The 22,539-nt window shown below is 34.5% G+C and overlaps 1 protein-coding gene across 3 annotated transcripts; it reads left to right on the top strand.

Annotated features, from left to right (window-relative positions):
- Positions 1-21,186, top strand: LOC137394566 (uncharacterized). Of its 3 annotated transcripts, XM_068081295.1 has the most exons (8): positions 1-81; positions 771-925; positions 7,828-8,047; positions 15,626-15,672; positions 16,864-16,969; positions 17,876-17,975; positions 18,152-18,212; positions 20,404-21,186. In XM_068081295.1, the coding sequence occupies exons 2-8, from the start codon at positions 847-849 to the stop codon at positions 20,421-20,423; spliced, it is 633 nt and encodes a 210-aa protein (XP_067937396.1). In that variant the 5' UTR covers positions 1-81; positions 771-846; the 3' UTR covers positions 20,424-21,186. The 3 variants fall into 3 exon arrangements, with proteins under 3 accessions (XP_067937396.1, XP_067937394.1, XP_067937395.1); XM_068081293.1 differs by lacking the exon at positions 18,152-18,212; XM_068081294.1 differs by lacking the exons at positions 1-81; positions 18,152-18,212 and having other exon boundaries at positions 728-925.
- The last annotated feature ends 1,353 nt before the right edge of the window (positions 21,187-22,539 follow it).

Raw genomic sequence — 22,539 nt, 5'->3', positions numbered from 1 at the left:
CTGGTGGCTAAGGTCACAGGGCTTTCTCTGCGAGTAACTGCTTTACAATCTTACAACAGGGCTGTCTGTCTTCTCTATGCTGTAAGTAATGTTGTTCTGTAAATCAGTCAATTTTTAGATGTGAGGCTTTCAAGCACCTGCTCTGTTATACTAATACTGACAACGACAAGCAGGTTTTACCAGAAGACTAATTAGCTTATTGCTTTATGACTAGTAGTAATTGATTTGGGGTCATATCAAATGGAAGTGGCAGGAGTGCGGAGCTAGTGACAGAGAGAAAGGGTCTCACTGTGATACAGTTATGATTACTATGGGTTTGTGCTAGAAAGTTCCAGTCTTTTGGAAAAATATTACACAAGCTCACTAAAATGTCTTCATTTTATTAATATTGCACATGTGGCTAATCATTATTGCAAAAATTTTATGTAAGCCACTTACATCATCTCTATAATTAGTTGATAGCCCAACAGCAGACGGCAGCATGGGAGCCATGGCTCCCTCTTCAAATATGTTGCTGCTGGAAAATGCCTCACTAAAATTCCAAAAGATTTTACCAACTTTCTGGCGTATTGCGTGTTGTCTTAAAATAGCCTGCTCATTAGCCGCTAAAGTCTAAAAATATAAAATTGATTTTTCTCTCCGCCCCATTCATTCAGTATTTCTGGTGACTCATCATGCGTGAACGAACGTGTTTTTGCCTTAACAAATAGCAATGCTTGTTCACCGCCGCATAGCTATTTGCTAACTAACCTATCCAACTATTTACGCAGATTAAAGCGATAGCTAAGGAAGGGCGAGTATCTCAACAGCCAGTACGCCGAGTTAGTAACCTACTAGACCTAGAAAATGACAGGACAATCACCTGTATCAACCTGTCTTATATGCGGGGTCATATTAACAGCTACAGTTTTCTTTCAACCAATTGGTGAGTCTAATTTTCTTCTTTAATATTCACTAGTAACATTTCTTTAAGTCTCCTTATAGGGTAACTTTAATGTTTGCGCCTTAGTATTAGTGTTATATAATCTTCAGTTATCTATTTTATGGGCTAGACAAGCTACTTTTGACTTGTATTGACAGGTGCTTCCACCTCACTACCTTCCATCTCAAGTACACCTAGTATCTAGCTAGGGTACCCGTTATCTATCTTGAGTAAACATGGTGTCTAATCAACAAAACTTTTTCATACTTGGAAAAGCTTGTTTTGACAAATCAAAGTCATTCGCAAAGACAATGTTAAACTTGAGTTCACCAAGATTTTCGTTCGTCAAGTCTATGTTGGGCTGGAAACATGGAATTAAGTCTATGAGATCGAAAGTGAAGGTGATGTTCTTCTTCCCTCATAGCGACTTGTTCGACATTCGAGTTCTGTTTTCTCCTGACTCCACCGTATTCTCTTTTTCCCTTCCTGTCCTTTCCTTCGATTTTCCCTAGGTATTACAATGCATTCAAAACTGTAACCAATCAAACAGGTTTGTGTGAATTTGGCCAGTACATATACTAATTCACTATGATAGTCCCTAAAATACTTACAGCTAGAGCAACGCTTTCGAAAGTAACAATTTTAACGGGCAGCCTTATTGGTTTTTCCAACTGTTGATTAATCAATGAGCCTTTTTGTGGAACTTTGTTACGATGGGTTAGGCCAAGGATAACCGATGCACCCATAAGCAGTACACAAACTACTAGGATTTCTTTTCGTATGGATTCTTTTACTTTTTCTCCATCGAAGGACAATACTAGCGATTTGGTCTCATCGGCAAATTGTTTGAGTAGGCCTACTTGCTGTGTTTTTGTTTACAGCCAAACTAATGAATTCATCAAAAAATTTGCTCATTGGTATTCATCATTGTCCCATAATGCCATTTTCCGGCATGTTTTCAATAGCTAGTAGCTCGTTAACACTTAACTAGTCTGGCTGAACTAAGTATTTTAGTAGTCACTTAAAAAGAATGTCAGCCAGTATATACGTAATCAGTCTTTCATAGTCACCCTAGCGTCATTCAAAGCCTGCTGAGTAACACGTCTACTTGCATGCTGATAATCATCTATAAATACTAAAGGCCTTTTCATTTGTGAAATTGAGCCATCCTCACACATTGACAGTTTCTCAAAATGCTTCTCGACAGAAATGTGTTGTGGGAGCCTTTTTGTTTTCTCCGGTCTCCTTCTTTTCATGCCTTGTTAACTTATCAGTTGCAAAATATAAACAGGAACTTTCCTCATAAGAAATGATATCATGTGTGTTGCCCTGAATGGGTGGATTTTAAAGCTGGCCTCTTAGTGACACTTTGTAACGTTGATTACACGTAATATGACTATTGCACTTTTCACTTCTGTTTTTAACAATGTTCTCATTTCAATTTCATATCATGTAGTTGACTGTTAAGTTGCAGATGGTAAACAGAATTTGCTTTTTAAGGTCAATGTTAATAATTTGTTCGTTGTTTTGGGATACTTTTGAATCACAATCATTGTTTTTATGCTTCAAAAGTGGTTCCTTGTTAACATCCTTCTATGTTAACGAGGAACAAAAAAACTGCCAGTTTCATTTTTAGAGCTGATTCTCAGAAGTAGTAAAATCGTTAATTTCTACGAGCAACATCTTGCTTGTATCTGTAATAGGCATAGTATGTTATTATTTCTTTTAGTTCATCAGAGAAATAACTGTATTTAAATCAATTTTACTTCAAAATTATCATCTTAAAAAACCGATGACTACTAGACTTTTAAATGTAACCTCTCAAAAGAATCGATACAATTGTAAATCGACGGCTCTGAACCCCGAAACACTTTAACAACATGTCAAGTGTGGTAGCATTTTAACAGTTCTTGAGAATCCTTGGATTTGGGAATGACAATCAAAAACTTATAGCATTTGGTTACATAAAAATATCTTCAAGCTTTATAGAAACCTACAATCATCTTCATCTATAAATCTCAGTTTGTCCGTCTGTACTTCCATCTGTCCAGCTATAGCGATAAAGTTTTCAGAATGAGTACTGGGTTTGAACTCACAACCTCCAGTTCTGCAGACATCCATTTATCCAATACACTACACTGTCCAACTGGCTAAACCATGGAATGAATTATATGGTATAATTCATTCCATGGAGTATACCATAGAATAATCCATGGTATAATGATTCCATAATTTAAAGGCAGGCACATACTTGGAACACATGCCAATCATGGCTTCACTTTAAACACTGCAGCTAGTTTCTTATACCTTAGATAATATTTTCAAAATATTTTAAGCATACATATTCAACGTTTGTGCCTCGTTTACACTGTGGGTTAGATTCTTTCTTACCATGACTAATGCTTCACATCGGAATCATTTTTTCATTCCATGCCTTGAATTCCAAACGTTTGTAACGAAACAACGCAGCTGTTTGGAATTCTAACGAGTATTGGTTTTCACAGAGCATCTCCTGTGTCATCATCACTACAAAGTTTTACATCAGCTGCTGTTTGTTTATAGCTTCAAGTTGTTAATACTGTTAATTACAAGGTCTGACGAGGCTCTTGAGAAGGCAAGACATCTGCCGCACCAATTAATAGGATCAGCATTGCTCATTAACAAGATTGTCTAAACAAATCCTCGCTTTTGCGTGTCTGCTGAGCCTTATAGGCCATAACTATGAGTTCCTTCAACTACAAATTTTGTAACAGTTATATTTTTCGAATCAGGAAATTTTAGAAAATCGCGCGTGACAAATGATTTGAAAAGCAGAAGCAGCCGTCACACTTCCTTGGTGTAATTAGTTATATGAGGAAGGAGAGCATAAGAGTCTGACGCATGTTCCACGCGGTGATAAGAACGGCATGCGTCACCTCATATGACCTTTAACTGTCTGCTGCATGCTTAGCTTGTCACACGTTCTTTGTTTTATGTAGAAATATGACAAGAATTTCCATCTCGAGATTATCTTGTGATGTGGTGCTGTGTGGGCCAGGTTGTCACATGATGATTTGTTTGCATTTTGTTACAAATTATATGCCACTGTTTGGCATGGTACAGCAGCCAGTAATGACTGACAGCACCAGGGCTCAAAGTAGGCTGCTTGTACAATAATTACTGACTAATTACTAAGAAAGCTGGACCTCCATAATTCCTGACTAGTTGTGAATGACTCATCTTATTCTATTCAGCAGTTGTCTCCCTTTCATCTATCATACGCAGGCACTGGCAACCTCTTTTAGGAGTGACATGCAGAAATGTATTTGCTCGCACGCTGTATATATCTTATACAGTCAGCGAAAACTCCACGAAAAGACTAGTCACAGTTTAAGCAAATTTGTTTGGCGTGTTGGAAACAAGTGCAATTCAAGTACAAAGTGTACTGTTCCAAGAAAGTGTACTGGCAAGAATGCTAAGATACTGAGTACTGGAATTAATATCCATAAAGCTGATAAGTCCAACATCACAGACACCGCTAGTGATACCTACTCCAAGTCTACTCACAACATTGACACAGGTTGAAGTTACGTTATTGCCAAGCAAGAAATGATTACGTTTGTGTTTTTCATTGTAAACTGCCGCTTGAACTGTGAGGACAGACGTAGTCTCAGATTATGGCCATAGATACCTCGTGCAAAAAGGTATTAGCAAAATATTTTGGTTTCGTTATCAGTATTTACATCTGACGCTGATGTTAAAGATTACCGGAATACAATTTATTAATAAAACAATTGACTACACAATTGACATGAAATCAATAATTCTATGCAAACACACCCGGCTATGAGTAATAGCAGAAAGCTTCTATTCAAAATGCCACACGGAGGTGGTGATATCCATAGTACGTCAATGTTTACCACTTCCGCTCGTTTCTGAGGGGTACCTACTTACTAATTATGTTGATGTATTTTCTAACCTCTAAAGTACATACTTTAGACAAAGGATTACTGAAACCTTTAATTACAGCGGTTTACGAATGTTACTACTAGCTGGTTGGCATCTTTTCGGTTGACTGAAGGAAACATCTAATAAAACGTTAGTTAACATTTATACCTTTAGGAAAGGTAGAAGGTTCGCCTAAGTAGAGCTGTTTTAAATTTTTATTTCGCAATGCTATACTCTACTAGTCACTTGGCGGCTCGGTGCGCTGTGAGAGATCGTCATGAGTGATAACTAACCACTCAATTATTCCCAAAAATGGTGGCGGCCAAGCCAAAAATCATGAGTTGAAATCTCATTGAAAGCAATCTTTTCTCCTAACCTCTCGGTTTCAGACAGACTGACGGATGAACAGGCGGCTATTGTTGTATTATAGCATTATAACATAGCCAGTTGCTATTTCTGATCAGCTCTAACAGTAAAATAAAGATAATTTTTAAACTATTTTAAAAATTTAATTTTGTAATATTACAGTCTATCACAACACAGATCATCAGAGTAGAACAATAGACTGCTGTAGTACTTCGGCAATAACGGTTAGTTGAAATTTCTGTAGGTACATAAGTTACTGTTTCACTCATTTTTGCAAAAAATCAACATACTTACTACGCACTGCAGTAACAGCAATTTAAATGTATTTAGTATTCTTGTTTAACAAGTTGCTAATTGCAACAACAAGTTGCTAAAAACAAGTTTCTTGAAAATTATCATATAAATATAGGCAGAGCTCATAGCCCAACAACTGGCTCCTAGTAAGAAATGATATTTGGGTGATTATCAATACCTGCACAGAACTCAACTTGTCACTGACTTGTCAGTGACTTTTGAGGTTTAGTCTATCATCAAATATTTGTCCTTTTATATACACACGCACTGGCATTGAGAACTTTATCACCTTTTAGGCAAAAGATCCAGTTCTTAGTAACCTCTAACAAAACAACAGTTTGTCTTCTAACACCCTCGGCACATGGTTTTATGAAGAAGTGTGCATCTAGCTGTCAAAAATTGTCTTTTAAACACAGTTTTATTGGCATTTGGTAAAATAATAATAAATGTACATGTATGTCTCAAAAACTAACGATTTATTGAAAATAATTCATTAGCCAGAAAGACTCTTGGGCTAATGATATCATTTGCACGTTTTAGACAATTTCTTTTCCTTTCTGGAAAAATATCTTTGAGAAAATCTCAATAGGCACAGACTTTTCAGTGCTTATCGAGATTTAGTCTATCAACAAACGTATATCTGGGTAGAGCTAGTTGATGATGTTATGAAATAAAAAGGTCAAATATTACATATGTATGAATATTGTTTACTTGAGTGCAGACCGTTAAGAATAAATATATGAATAAAAGACGGTTAAAGAAATTTTGTAAGTAGATCTCTGTCTCTTGATCGCTTAGAGATCTACTTGTAATAAAGAACAGGAAGCGTGGGGGCATTATATTTCACTGCTGCCATTCGGTCATGAATTTGCAGGGTTAACACGCTGACATAGTTTAATGTATCACCCAACTTCCTCAATATTGTCTTTACGTAAGTGGGAGTTTACAAGGAAGTCCATGGTTGACTCATTAGAGAGCCGATAAAGAGTGGCACAAATTACTTTGAAAATGACTAGCGTACTCTCTGTAAGGTTTCAACGAACAACTTAGTAAAAACAACTTGTCTTCTGTATTTCTTTATTATACAATCATTCCTTGTGTGTATAACATAATAATAAAAAATAATGATGTAACAATACTTTTAATGATATGCAATAAATTCTGTATAATATCACTATTCTCATTTACCAACCTTGTCTTGGCAAACTTTTTTCACACAAATAAAGTGAAATTATTTTATCGTAATCTTGTGACTTAAATCTAACTTAAATTTGAGACATCTTCCGGTTCTACCCGACTATTAATACTTCCGATTAGACTACTACACGCTCTTGATTCCGCCGCTTCCAGGAAACATGAGCGAGACACCCGTGGGCCTGTAGTACCGCCCTTTCATTCATGTCACTATTTGGGTTAATGGAAAGTGTAACAACATGTACTCATAAAACACAAAGGCTTGAGTAGGGATGTCTAGAGCTCCTCAATACCTCAGAGAGGCATTTGAATAAATCAATATCTGTAGGATGTATTTAGACAGATAACCCTATAGCATGCTGTTTATTAGATAAATCTACGGTTTATAAACATACACGGCGCTTCTATTTGATGAATTGCTGTGCAGTTTATTCTCCTGGTGCTGTGCAATTTGAGAGTCGGATATGACTGCCTACTGGTTTATAACATTGTTCTCTATAATGGGTAAGCAAAACCGTTTATTATACGCGCATTAAGCTTGCATATTATGCCACAAACTCGCTTCTAGGAATATGTAATGAAGCTGAGTTCAATGCAGTTCAGGATGTTGGACTTGATTTGGTATTTAATTCTTGTTTTCATTGCTAGATGAATTTTAATTTTTGCTAAAATCATACATAATGCTCTATTAGATAGTTACTTATTTCAATCAAATTTTCAAGATTTTGTACTTTTCTCTACAAAAACATTGAAAACTGAGATGGCCTAGTGGTGTCTTAGACTTATGACAGAGAAGCACAAAATAATTCATACTTCACTGAGTAGATAATATACAAAAAATTCTCAAATGTAGCGTGCAGAAAAAGTATTAAACATATATTTGAAGATATATACACTGTAATCTTTTTAATGTCATTCAGCAGTTTTTGCAAATTATGGTAAGGTGTGAAGTGGCACCTTCTATTGATGTATACCTCCTCTCCACCAGCCCAGCTCAAAGCACTCTAGACTTTGCCTAGTTAGAAATATCCACTCTGTTCTTTAAAGTAAAGTTGTCAAAACTGTCAATTATAGATATTTTACAGTTTTTAAATACACACAGACAGCATTATTTGTTATTTCAGGTGCTTGTATGCGACCAGCAGAGCCCACAGCTTCTCCGGCAGCAGCTTCACCAGAAGACGGCACTAAAATTGTTGTAGAAAATGGAACTAATATAATTGTAACGGAGATAGAGCTGCCTTGTACTGCTGAGCAAATGAAAGCGCGGTCTTGCTTAAATAAAGCAACCTGTTTACAGAAGATAAATATTCATGACAACAACGACACCACCAGCCGTTGTCGGTAAGTAACTCATATAGGTAACCTTTGAGTTGGCATGTAGATTTGCCGGCTAGTGTTTTACAGCTAGTGTTTTTTGGTCTGTAGAGATCGCCTACTAATATCAAGCGTGTGTCCGATGGTTTCTTTCACAAAATACTTTTCTCATGATATATGAAGTTTGAAAGTTAAAATGACAACTGTTGTTATCCCACGACCAAACGAGCTGATGCGAAGTTTGGGAATTTTTATGATAAATGCATGTGCACACAACTTACGAAAATTATTCATCAACAATGAGACGAACCCTTGTAATAAAATTTCATCAACAAATTTAACCATCGTTTTGTAGATTAGTTAAAGTATAATAGCGATACAAAACACATATAGGCCTATTTAAATATGTTACCAAGTATTTGTATATTCTCGAAAATCTCTTAAAACTTACCCATCTGATCGGATTATACACAAATAGACAGATTTATTAGGACAAAAATCGTCACAAAACGCTTGAAAAGCTTGGTTTAATAAAAGTTAAGACCGGAAATTGAAACGGCGGGCGACAGAGAATAGAACGATTAAGTCGTGCGCATTTCGCTAAAAAATAGCGTGCACATTTCACCAGTCTATGGCATTGTTTACTTGTAATCGAATTTATTCGAAGGTTTCTGTAATAAACGTAGACCGTTTGAGGCGTTGACCGATTTATAGGTACTTATTGTTGTTGAATTACATGCATTACAGTAGATTAGGCCTACAGCTTTATAACACTTTTATAACAGCTTTTATTTTGCTGAAGTTTGCAGAAATCTTCCAGATGCGTGAACGATCGTAGGTTTTCTATTATTGCTGTATTATTATATTAACAATATTGGTTATTCTAATAATATCAGTGCATTTTACTTCTAATATTGGCCAATATTGCATTTCTCCTATTGCAGGAGAAAGATTATAATAGACATATAATATTTTCCTTTCATTATTGCTGTTTGTCATGACCAAACACTTTTTAAATAAATTAAATAAACACCCACACCCAGTACATTACAGCTACCATTGCAGTTATCCTGTTGCGCTGCAGTGCCATTTGACTGCTAATATTGCATTTCTCAACCATCAGTACCCTTTCTTTTTTTTTAATATCACTTTGGTCGTGGGCTGTATGACAGTGGAATTTCTAGTATGTTAATTAAAATGTTAAATAAAAATGAATTTTCTGTGTAAAGACTTTTATTACTCGGGTAACGCCGGGCATTCAGCTAGTTTTCTTATAAAACTTGTTATTTCGCTGATGCTAGAGCTGACTAAATGGGATTGAAGTTCATTGCCAATGCTGCTTTCCAATTTGTATTAATAAACAGAGAAATAACTGCAAGAGCTTTTAAACCAAAAAAGTTGCACCAGCATAACTAGCCAATGACGTGCAAGCAATGCAAAAGTATTTTCACTAACCTCTAAAATGTCAGACCAAATACTGATGTTCAGAAAAGCTATGGGAGCTCTTCAACGAGACCAATCATTAGTTTGTTAAACCGTCCAAAAATTCCACAAATGCTCCAAAATACGATATAAAATTCATGCAGAGCTTTAATTTTCAACCCAAAGTAATTTCAAACACCTCAAGTCTTTGTGACACTTCTATAAATGGAAGGAAAAAAGTTAGCAAAATACAAAAAGAAAATGTAAAAATATTAATGTAACAAAAAGGTAGACGCAGAAGGCAAGTTCCTGTAAACTTACCCTAGTTTCATTTAGAGTACGTTGTGCAGTGTATTGCTATCAGCCTATCACCACATCTGTATGTTTGCTCTTATGCATCGCTGAGTTTACACTTCCAATTCACGTGTCTCAGAGGTGCAATAAAAAATCGACCAATAAAGATCTATTTGGTCGATAAAAGTTTTGTTAATTTAGTTTCCAACTCATAATTTTGTTTTTACATCAGTTTTTTACATGGTTTTACATAACACATAACACATAGTACATATTTATGTATTTACCTGCAATATCTGTAAGGTATTTTTGTAGATTTTTGAACTGTACAAGAAAGTTGAAGAATTACAAAATATTCTTACAAAAAATTCACTCCAAGGTATGATAGATTCAATGCAAAACTCAGAATGAAATTATCTTTCTATGTAAAGGCTTAGCTGCACCGCACTGCTTCATGATGACATCTACCATTGCGAGCTGAATGAGTGCTGGATTCCTTTGCTTGGTTTGAGTTGTATGCGTTTGTTAAGCTATCGATTCTTTGGAAGCTGTCTGGCTGTAGCTAAGTTGTACTATAATTTCACAAAGTTTAAGTATTAATTTAATGTACCATGTATTTAATTTTTCTAGCAAATAAACAAGGTGTAAGCAATAGTTGATGGAAAAAGGAATGATGAAGTCTAGCAGAAGTTATTTTAGTCTTTTCTAACTACAGGCAGTTTCAAGTCTCTGCTCTCAACAAACAGTGCTGGTGAAATCTGATCACGCTGCCAATAATTGGAGAAAACTAAAAAGGCTGAAGATACTTTTATTTGATAATTTATTGTTTTAGTTTCAAACATATTTAGGGTGATTAACTTGAAATAATAAAAAGTATATTTTGAGACTAAATATTTTGGATTATGACTCATTCAAATTGCATTGCAATTACAGTAAATTTTCAAAACTCAGCTGAAAGGCAACATTATTACATTTGAAACAAACTTATTTTGATTTTTTGAAAATTATTTATTAATGATATAACAAACAATGTCTTTGCTAGAACACTTGTGGCAATCAATCGCCGTAGGTATTTGTGAACAATTGCGCAGCTCCCTATTCTCTGTTTTGTCGACACATCTGACGATTTATCATGACAAAATAAAATGTCATGGAAGTTGTATGTAAAATAGATACAAAGTGATGCGTACGTCGTTTTTCCTCTTACAAGTGAGACAAGATAAGTTACCATTCAATTCGAATTTGAGAACTTGCCTCGGCTTGACACTTTACGTTTTATGGAATTTTTATGAAGTTCAAAGCAAAAACTTTGAATTAAAATTTAAACTTTGAAGTAGATTTGAGTTTTTATTTTACAATATTGTACTCTATCATAATACAGATTATCAGAGTAGAGAAGTAGGGGCTGCTGTGATACATCAAGCAATAGTGGCTAGATAAGATTTCTGCGCATAAGTTACTGTTGTGTTCATTTTTACGGAAAATCAACATTTTTACTGCACACTACAGTAACAGAAATTTAAATATATTCCTTTTTAAAACTTGCTAATTGCGTTTATTAAAAAGTAACATGTAAATATAGGCAGAGCTCATAGCCCAACAACTTGCTCCTAGTAAGGAATGATATTTGGGTGATTATCAATACCTGCGCAGAACTCAGCTTGTCACTGACTTGTCACTGACTTTTGAGATTTAGTCTATCATCAAATATTTGTCCTTTTATATAAACACACTGGCATTGAGAACTGCCAGTTAGAAGAAAAAGTCATGACAAAAAGTTTTAGGCAAAAGGTCCAGTTCTTAGTGACCTCTAATAAAACAGCAGTATGTCTTTACTGTAATGTCTCACTCTCGGCACATGGTTTTATGAAGAAATGTGCGTCTAGCTGTCAAAAATTGTTTTTTAAACACAGTTTTATTGGCGTTTCGTAAAATGACAATAAATGTATTTCTCAAAAACTAATGATTTAGTGAAAATAATTTATTAGCCAGAAAGACTTATGCACTAATGACATCATTTGCCCGTTAAAATTAAACTTTTTCTGTTTCTTTTTCTTGCAAGCGAATCAATGCAAGTATAGACATGTACAAGTGTGCTTCTGTAGGCACTTCTGTAGGAGGAGCTCATCAATTGTCATAGTCTAGTAATTCCAACTAAAGCTATTAACAGCATATTCTGGTTACACCAAAATGCCATTACTACATTTTTAGTTACTAGGTTAATCTAAGCTACTAATATCAGCATCTGTTGACACTAGCGGCTTATTTCAAGGTCAAAATTTGCTTGAAACCTGCCACCCAAGTGCTTTATAGAGCAGCTGTCTACTTATAAATGTTTCATAATACTATTTATTGAATATCTTGAATGACATTACTGAGGCAGTAGTCAAGCTCACTTGTATAGGGTCATTGTTCTTCTCCTAGTCGAATCACATGTGCGTTGGCGTTTACTTAGGGTGCTATTAGGCGCATTCCGTAGCTAGTTCTACTACTACAGGTGTTTGTAGTCTCATTCCGACTTCCGCTTTTCTATTGATTCCTTTATGGAATAAAACTCTTCCTATGAAGCTATCGATACTTGATATCTACTGTATAATTAACGATCTACAAGACAGTCTTAGGCCAGGTTCAGATTAGGATGTCGGGCATCGATTTGGACCTTCAAGTTTAATGCATGCGTATCCTGTGATGAACTTATGTGTAAATCAGGCCAGTTGTAGACAAATTGTAAAAGTTTGGCATCTCACTATAAACTCTGGGAAAATATGGAAAGACTCACAATAATGTGGGTGATATTGACCATATTCCGCGACAGAGTGAACCTTTGATAGTTTATATTACATAGTTTATAGTATTATATAGTTTACAGTATTATATAGTTTATAGTATTTGCATATAAATCAATATATTTCAAGCTAGAAGTTGACGATTTCGTAGAAACCATTGTACAAGTATGCTAAGAGAACCAGTCCATCCCTCACAATGGCATAGTTCTTTACAGTCTCCATGCAGCGATAGCGTAGGGACACACCTTCATATGGTGCTGCTATGTCTTCATGGAAACAGCCGTGTCACTCTCATTCTGTGGTGATTCGGTGTCGCTGTTCGGAAGCGCAACACCTGTGCAATGAACCATCCTTGTGCCATGACAACGTCTTAGTGACCGACGACGTCGCACTCCTGCGTGTGCAGGCATTGCTTTCTCGTTGCTTCCTGTTGTCTGCGGCTATATTCATGATGATCTCCTAATATATCGTCTGTCTGTTGTTTAAATCTATATCATGGACAATGGCTTAATACACATTGAAGTTTTTACCATAGAACTCGGCCTACACACTCAATCTTAAATTCAGCCAAGTCATTATGAGCTATTCGCCATACAGTATAAGGTTTGATTAATTCCTAAGTGAGAGTATTTTGTAAGCGCACGAAAGTAGGCAAGGGTTAAATTTTAGTGAAAAGCTTGCATCATTACATTTTATAAAATTGTATTATGTTTTTAGCAACATCTTCATACTTGTCTGTTTTTATCAGATAATGTGGCACGTATAGAATGCTTAACAAAATTAAAAAACCCAAATTCGGCAAAGCCAGTTTACTACATTTTATGTAGACTATTGTCTCTCAATGTTGCTCTATAGTATACAATAAACATCTAAGCTATAGAGTAGGTTTTAATGCCAGCCCCAACTAGCTATCAAGTGATTACGCCACACGTTTGGTTACTGAAGCAGTTAAACTGAGAGCTAAACAGTTAAACTGAAAGCTCATTTGCTTTGTCACATCTATCATAGCTGCATCGTGTTGGCAAGTGTCAACAGGAACTTGCATACAACTTTACACATCCTGTTTTAGTCTTAGCCTTTGACTGGAAAGTAAAACTAATATCTACCCTTGAAGGTCTTACATCGTAGATATGTTTAATCAAAAGACTCCTTCTTTACACAATTTGAAACTGATATTCAGACAAACATCTTGTGTGAATTCAACTCAGTTTGTGACCTGCTAGGTACATGATCAGTTATTTCATAGGAATGCGCTTGAATCATTCAAGCCTACAAAATCTACAAGAACTCGTAGATTTTGTAGGCTTGAATAAAATAAAAACTGCTAGTGATTACATAAATTAATTGAAAAAATATTATATATATGATAGATCTAAAAATATATGTCAGTAGTAAAGTAGCCTGTTTATAGTTTTACTTTTATTGTCACATGAATATTAATAAATTTCACTTTTTCATTGTGTGTGCGTGTGTCTGTGTGTGTGCATGTGTCTGTGTGCGTGCGCGCACGTGTGTTTGCGTGCGAGCGTGTGTCTGGAGTTTTTGGATAAAAACTGTGTCAAACGCTATGCGTTTCCACAGTTTTTATTTAAACTTCACTCGCATATAGTCCATGCCTCCCGCCAAGGCTCTAAACATATTTAGTTTCCAAAACTCCATCTGGTTCTTGAGCACCAGCCACTTAAACATCCACTTGCTGGACTATCTGGTTGATAATAAGAGAAATCTCAGGTATCACCAGGTTTACCGCTAGCTACCTCATAGGTGTTAATAGGGGGAACAGAGGTGTAGCCTTAGCAATACAAGAGACAGTGCGTAGGTAAAAGTGATGATAGAAATATGCAGCGTAACTTACTCAACTTAGACTTGGTAAAGTTTAAACTACTGTAGCTTACATATTCTTTGTTATTTTGGTTCTCGTCTGATGTCATTATAATCTTTACCAGCATTTTCTTATTTTAATTTAAAAACTTGCTCTTTAAAAAAACTTCAAGCAACAAACTTTCTGTAAATTATTCACATCTTATCTGTTCACTCGAAGAAAGGTTTAATTCCTGAGATATTCAAGTTCAAAAAATGAAGAACTGTCGACTTAATTACGCAGACCGCTTCCACATATCAGTTTAGAGGCGCTATCACTGCTAATACCCTGGCAGTATCATCCGGTGTAATAACTATAAGCATAATTATTCTAGTACACAGTAAGGTGACTGAATGGTGCAGTGGTAGCAATGGGCTTTGAATACAAATATTTGGGTTCAATCCCTGCGCGGTGCAATTTTTTTTAACGATTCTAGGGTGGTTTTGGACAGACAAACCCAGCTCTGTCAACAAACTGTTTGCGATATGTTGTTTATATCTGTTCAGTTGAGCTTTAACTTAAAAAAGGAACTATGTTGACACTTTCAAGGGTATATACATGACACTTGTATATACCTTTTTGTATATACAAGCAGGTGCCTGATCCTAGATTGTATTACAGACTTTCCGTCAACTGTGAAAAAATCATTTTTGAAGCTGTGAGCTTGTAGAATTCAATTAAAAAAGCAAAAATTGGATAGAGTAAATAATTCTTTTCTACACTCTCTTAAAAATGTGATGTTTTAGAGGAAACTAGAAAAACATGATTGTAGTGCATAGAGAGTGTATATCCGTTATGAATAAAAACAACTACATGTATTTTACTGGTCGAATAGTGTGAAATGACTAAAATCCCTATAACGTAAACATTCCTGGAACTGATTCTTTACGTTGTAGGATTGCCTACGGTAGTTTTAGTGTAAAGCTCATCTTGCTGAGGAGAAGCTTTTTAGCTTTGTCTATTCTTGAGCTGTCATTACTTTCATTATCAAACAGTGTATCATTAAAAACTAATGTCCTGTCAGCAGCCATTAGTGACTAACATTTTATAGTTTTATACAACATAGCTAAATGACAAGTAGGATAAAGCAAAGCTATTCAGTCGAGTTTTTTCAGGCGCGAGATCAGGTAGAAAACGAATCCCCGAATCATCTCAGGCCCAGACTTCAAAGAATTAAACTCTAACATTTTATGTCGCTATCAGTCATATAAGACAACTTTCTATGTTTCTTAATTATTTTAGATGTGAAGACGGATACCATGGAACACGCTGTGAAGCCTCATCTAGACGTATGTATAACTATTCATTATTAATCGTTATACCATAAAGCCTCTAGTTGAACGCGGACCTTTATTTAACCGCCACCTATATTTAACCAACACTATAGAAGAAGGATTAAAAAACACAGCAACATGGCGGTCAAATAAAATTTTTGCGGTATTTTAAAATCCTGGGTTTTAATTGCTTTCACAAAAAAATCTAATCGTTCTAGCTAGCGATTTGCAAAGACTTGAAAACAGTCGCACTTCTTGTTTTGGTAATCAAAATTGATGCAAAGAGATTTTAGCTAATCCTATTTTGTTTGTGCTGGAGTATCCTCTGCAACCCTACTTGTGCTATGTTACAATTAAAATAGTGCTAAAGAAGTTGAAAGTTACCTTTCATTCAATTTTTGGAGCCAATAGGAAATGAAAATTGACTTTCATCATGTTTTACCTACTTGTATCTACCAGAAACAAATTAAAAAAATTTTTTATAAAACAATTTTTACAAAGCAGCTACACCGTCAAAACCAAGAGTTCAGCAGTGAGAGTATTAGTTATATCATTTTTTATGTCACAAAAGCAAAACAATTTTCTTCCAAAGTTAATAGAGATGTTTTTTAAAAACGTCACTCAAATTAAAGTACAATTTTTAAATTAAATAAAATTACAGTATTAAAAGTACCATAAATATTATTCTACAAAATAAATAATAGCTGTATATACGTACATGTATATCTAACATAAAATATATGCCTATTTATATTAAACATTGAATGCAGCATGAGCAGAAAACTCTCGCATAACAATTACAATTGTAGCACTATAGACAAAGTTTTTACAAAGTAAAACTCATCACAGTTTGCAACATTTATTGCTTTACAAGTCAGCAAATAAATATAATTGGGTAAATTCTATTAAAATGTCTTAATTACATTTACTTAGTTGCTAATTCGTACAAACTTCAAACACTCACTTTCATTCGTATAATGAAATGTGATAAGTTAGTCACAGGTTTATACCACTTGGCTGCTATGAGAGCTTAGATGCAAGCCTAAAGTAGCAGAAGTTATAAAATAATTAAAAAAACTGGGTGCTTTATTCTTGTTTGTATTTCATCCATTGATTGATGTATTACAGAACTTTTAATAACTTTTTGATGTTACCTTTTCAACACTTGCTAACAATTTTATGTTATTATAATTTTGTGATTTATAGGTTTGAAGGGTACGGAGGACTCTCTAAGTGTGGAAGCGATAATAGGGATTGTTTTAGGGATCTGTGGAGCCATCGCAATGGTATTAGTGATTATCAAAGTTATAAAGTGAGTATAAAGCATACTGAATTTTAAAAATATGTAATAAAATCTGACCATTTTTGTTAGAAATTTATTTTATATACAGGTACATGCGCATTGAACAAAGCTTTGCAGCTGACGTCAACTTAAAATCAGAGATTCTGTAAATTGTGACTGTACAGTGTTGTTGAAACGTGACTGTATCTAAACTGGTACTAGACATCAGTGTTACTACTCTACAGATTGTTTTGTTAATTACTTTCTTACTTAGTCTTAGATTCATAGAGTCAAAGATTCATAGTCGTATATTCATAAAGTAGTAGATTCATAGAGTTGTATATTCAAAGAGTAGTAGATTCATAGAGTCGTAGATTCATAGAGTCGTAGATTCATAGAGTCGTAGATCCATAGAGTCGTAGATTCACATAGTCGTAAATCTCTAGTCATCAATCTCTCAAGTCGTAGATCCGTAGAGTCGTAGATTCATAGAGTCGTAGATTCATAGAGTCGTAGATTCATAGAGTCGTAGATTCATAGAGTCGTAGATTCATAGAGTCGTAGATCCATAGAGTCGTAGATCCATAGAGTGGTAGATTCATATAGTCATAAATCCCTAGCCGTAAATCTATAAAGTCGTAAATCCGTAAAGTCGTAGATCCATAAAGTCGTAGATCCATAGAGTCATAGATCCATAGAGTCGTAGATCCATAGAGTTGTAGATTCGTAAAATCAAAGCTATATAGATTCATAACTGCTAAACATGTTCAAACCATGTTAACTGCCCATACTGATTAGATGTTTCAATTACAAAAGCTCTTTTTTCCTGTTCACTGTCTGTTAGCTTATGCTTTCTCTTCCAGCCTACATGTAATGGTCGCACAAAACTTTTTTGGTTGCGTTTAATCTTGTATCAGAATTCCTTGTGTCTTTCAGACTACCTAGTAGCCAAGCACGGTACAATGCAAGCAGAATGAATTCAAGATCTTCTCAACAAGCTGCCCAGAATGGCACATCTAACGGCAGCTTGGGACATGTAAGTAGAGGCCGGGATGACTCTGTTTTTTCACTAAAAAGTGCATACTATAGCTAAACCTATTAACAATATTACATCGGGTACTGAAATAACATTAAACGTTGCTGCTATGCCATGCATATTAGTTAACTTCTTCTGAGTACATACCGAAAACATGTTTGTCTTGTCTAATCCAGGATAATCCTGCTGGCCCGACTGCTGATACGCCAGTAATGTTGGTAAAAAAGAACCCCTTAGGTACCACTACTCCTCTTTGCTTATGGGTTTCATTCTAAGCTCAATGTTTCGTTTATATACCTTTAACAACTCTATGAGCCTTCATAACTGTCTTCTCACTAATGCTATGTACATTTGTACGAGTCCTAAAGGTGATAAGGTCTAAAATATTTATTAACCGTTGGCTCTATGTAACAGTAAATTTATGTATATGTACACTCATTCTATGCTTTGGTGGTGTGTAGGGAAAATGACAGGTTACATGGCTCAAAAATCTTCAAAAGTGATCATAGTATTTTTCGACAATGTGATATTTGTATATGTACTTACTGTGAACAATGTGTCTGCATATATAGATATATATTTATATATATATATAAATTTATTGGCAATGATTTCATTTAAACTAAAAATGTTTTTCAAATTATGCCATACACTAATAATAAAACAAAAAAAAGGCAACAGTTATCCATTAATATTAAATAAATGGTTTGACAAGAAGTGTTTAAAATGATCTGAAAAATAAGTTTAACATCATCTAACCTAGCCTGGAGTTGTTCCCACATATACAAATCTTCAGAACAAGTCTTCAGACATCGGCTGCTTAGATAGGAATAGAGTTTGTTCCGCTCCAGAGCCACTCATCTCATTTCAATATACCTAAACTATTGGTAGTCTGAGTGATTGCTTCAAGTTGAGGAAGCTTTGCTCTTTCTCCTTTCGTAATGCTTTATTGGCTATTAAAAAAAGATTCATGACAAAACTAGTTATCATGCAAAAAATTTTTTTAAACATGCAATGACAATGTTCAACTTGAGACTAATTGGCCTTTAGGTATTATATTTCTGCACTTATCTTGTTATGTAATATTACAATAATTTTAAAATAATCGTATTGTGTTTATAAATGAGTGTTAAAAGTACATGTTTTGTGTGTCTAAAAGTGTAACTTATCAATTACTTTTACACGGGCAATATAGAAATAATATAAATGTATACAAAAAAAGTTGAAATGGTACCAGAGTAGACATTTTCAGCTGTATTAGTATCACATATTAAGAGGACGCTTCCTACCTGTTGACTTTGTAAAAACACATGGTCGGTTATTTTAAAAATAGAGTGGATATTATATGGAGTGGGTTGAGCCGAGGCATGTAATTATACTTTTTACTTTATACATTATGCTTTAATTATACTTTTGGTATCAGAATAGACTTTACTATAATGAAAGCCAAAAGCAAAAAAAGATAGCATTGTGCGGGATTTGAACTCGGAACATTTGGCCTACTGGCTTCATGCTGCGACATCTGGGTCAGTCAGCAGATTAGACATCGTCTGTGTTTTATCAGCTCACTTGTCAATCTCTCACAATACATGAGACTCCAGAGTACTAGTATTAATAGATAATTACATAAATCACTTCATATAGTACTAAAACCAAACATTATAGGATTGCTTATCGTACTAAATATTTATGTTAGACTTTCAACTCTTTTAAGTTTTTCAATGTTGAAATTTTTGCTGTTTTTTTATTGATTCGAATAAATCGAGTCATATTTTTTTAGATAGTACAGCTCATTCTTGCTCCACAAAACATCTGCAGCACATTTCTTGTGAATGTTGCAGTTGTTAATCTATTATGCTCAATGTTCATTAAATGTTTAAATAAACAAAATGTTTAGATCATAAACAAAATGTTTAGATCATAAACAAAGTGTTTAGATCATAAACATAAATGTTTAGATCATAAACAAAATGTTTAGATCATAAACAAAGTGTTTAGATCATAAACATAAATGTTTAGATCATAAACAAAATGTTTAGATCATAAACAAAATGTTTAGATCATAAACAAAATGTTTAGATCATAAACAAAATGTTCTGATCATAAACATAATGTTTATGTTAATTACAATTTCTGTTTTTGCGTTTATGACACCACATGCCTATACCTTCTTATTTATCGATTTATTTTTTGCGGCATAATACATAAAACATTTTTTTATAAAAATGGTTATGGACTGCCCAATAAAAGCATATTTACATGTTGAGATTTTGTAATTCTACTCCCAACTACCCACCTTGCCAAGATGGTTTTACCTTTTCCTCCTTTAATGTTTCTAACAAAACAATGGTTTGAAGACTATAGGTGACCCATTTTACCCCAAGATGTCTAGAAGTTACATGAAATAGTTTTTGTTTGTATTTGACAGGAAAATATGAAGAGGTCTGACCAAAATGTGGAGTGCCAGGAACTGCTAACGATAAATAACAATTCTGAAAGAAATCCTGTCTGAAGGCTTTGGGCAACGATAGAATATTTTTACAAATGCTGGATGCTTATCATAACCTGAGCATTCTCGTGGCAAGATTGCCGACTCGCAACCCTTTTTCGTCGACAACAATCTAGTCATCGTTGAATTGCTCGCCATTCGCTCTTTAGTTCCAGCATATGGACACAGAAATATCATTCTCCTTTTGTGTTAGCCTTTTGACCTCTTCCATTTGGCTGGGCATTTAGCTTTTTATCGATTTCACCAAATAACTGACAATTCAAATTAGTGTTTTAAATACTCATTGTGAATCTTCCTGCTATTAAACAACGTACATAGTCTCGAACTATACGCAACACCTGAAGCCCAAGTACCAAGTATAGCTTACTTTGGTATACACAGACAGAAGAGGCTCTTAACCGGAATTTAGTGAAATGTCAAGGCCAAGAACACCCTAACTCTCGTCCATTCTTGGTTGTGATATTTTAATCAAATGCATGCTGCTCATTATTGTAATCGGACACAAGAAAACGTGTTTTATACTGCTTAATTATCTTTTTTATACTATTTATTATTAGTTATATGTTAGTCACGTCGATAAGTTGTGTATATATGTCGACCAATAGTCTACGAGTTTTGTATATAGGTTGAACATTTATAGTCGATGTACGCTGTTTTCTGTGTTTATTGCGCTTAAAATATAGTTTCACATGTTTATTTGTTTGTTTGATGATGTCACTATTTTTTAACAAGAATCAAAGCTAGCCATTATATTCGTTATAGACACAGAAATGACTTCGTTCAGCATAATTCAGTCTAAAAAATAACACAATATTGATGTTTCCGGTTTTATATGCTAATCTATTTTTGCTGGAATAGAAGTACTTTTTGAAATGAGCTTTAAAATAATGAAATATGAAGTTGCGCACTTACTAAAAAACCAAACAGATTTCTTATCATTATTTTTTGGGTATACATGTAGATTCAAGCAGAAGCTAGCAAAAATGTAACGTAGGTAACAATATATAACGCAGGTAATAATTGCATCTATAAATAAATATATTCATAGCTGGAATATGAATATTTGAGTTCAATATAGCCATATCTTATCAAAGGTAATTGATAAGTTATATCTACTGTAGTAATGTGTAAATCAGGGAAAAGTGAATCTCCCACAGTGTGAACGATGCCAAACAAAGGACATATATGTATGTACCTAGCCTGTCTTGACAAACTGTTGTTTTTGCGGAGTTGTTCCCCCGTCGAGCGGGCGAGCAACACACCAAGTGTTGTGTTGCTCGCTCGACGGGGAACAACTCCACAAAAACAGCAGTTTGTCAAGACAGGCTAGTATGTACCACTTTTTATTGGCATTTGTAATTATCAATAAAATGTTTTTTACATGCTAAAACATGAATGATAATGTAGAAATCAGAAATTATTAAATAAGTTTAACAAAAGTATTTTAAAAGTTGGTAATCTAATGATGTTTGTCATATGTATGGAAAGATAAATACAAATATTCTGGACATAGTTTACGCATGGTTCTGAAACCTATAACACAAACGGAGAAATGAGCAAGTTTGGACAAGGCAATATGCTCAAAGATTTGGTGACGTGATTGGTAGAAGTGTGATAAGCTGGAATATTTGGTCGATAGTTCAGAAGTCTTATTATAGATGTCTGTAAGAGGAATATCCTTTTCTGCTGTCATGCGCATGAAGTATATAACATATAATGTAGGATGCTGTGTCTAGTATAAAGTGTCGGATACAGGGAATAGTACATAGGTGTTGGCCATTTGCAGCTTACATGAAAATTGCCCATAAGAAATGAGCCGAAAGGATTAGATATAAAATACACACAAAGTAAATGAGTCCTAATAATTTTAGGCGCAATGTCACTAAAATTCATAAAATTCATTTGCTTTATGATACACAGTGAACAATCAGAAAGTTTGTTTCATAAATTGCAAATGTTTGTACTTCAGCTTTCGCACTTTTTTAAAATTTTGTTCAAACGCTTTTCTTTGAGTAGTGTCTAAAATTTATTCACCTGATTGCTTTTGTGTAAACA

The sequence above is a fragment of the Watersipora subatra genome, chromosome 4 (assembly GCF_963576615.1).
Source record: "Watersipora subatra chromosome 4, tzWatSuba1.1, whole genome shotgun sequence".
NCBI lineage: Eukaryota > Metazoa > Bryozoa > Gymnolaemata > Cheilostomatida > Watersiporidae > Watersipora > Watersipora subatra.
The sequence above is the reverse complement of the archived record's forward strand: the minus strand, read 5'-3'. Positions and strand labels throughout refer to the sequence as shown.

Coding starts and splice junctions, on each gene's coding strand:
- LOC137394566 (XM_068081293.1), top strand. CDS start 847: ATGACAGGACAATCACCTGTATCAACCTGTCTTATATGCGGGGTCATA. Junction 8,048..15,625: donor GACACCACCAGCCGTTGTCG/GTAAGTAACTCA, acceptor TAATTATTTTAG/ATGTGAAGACGGATACCATG. Junction 17,976..20,403: donor CTAACGGCAGCTTGGGACAT/GTAAGTAGAGGC, acceptor TGTATTTGACAG/GAAAATATGAAGAGGTCTGA.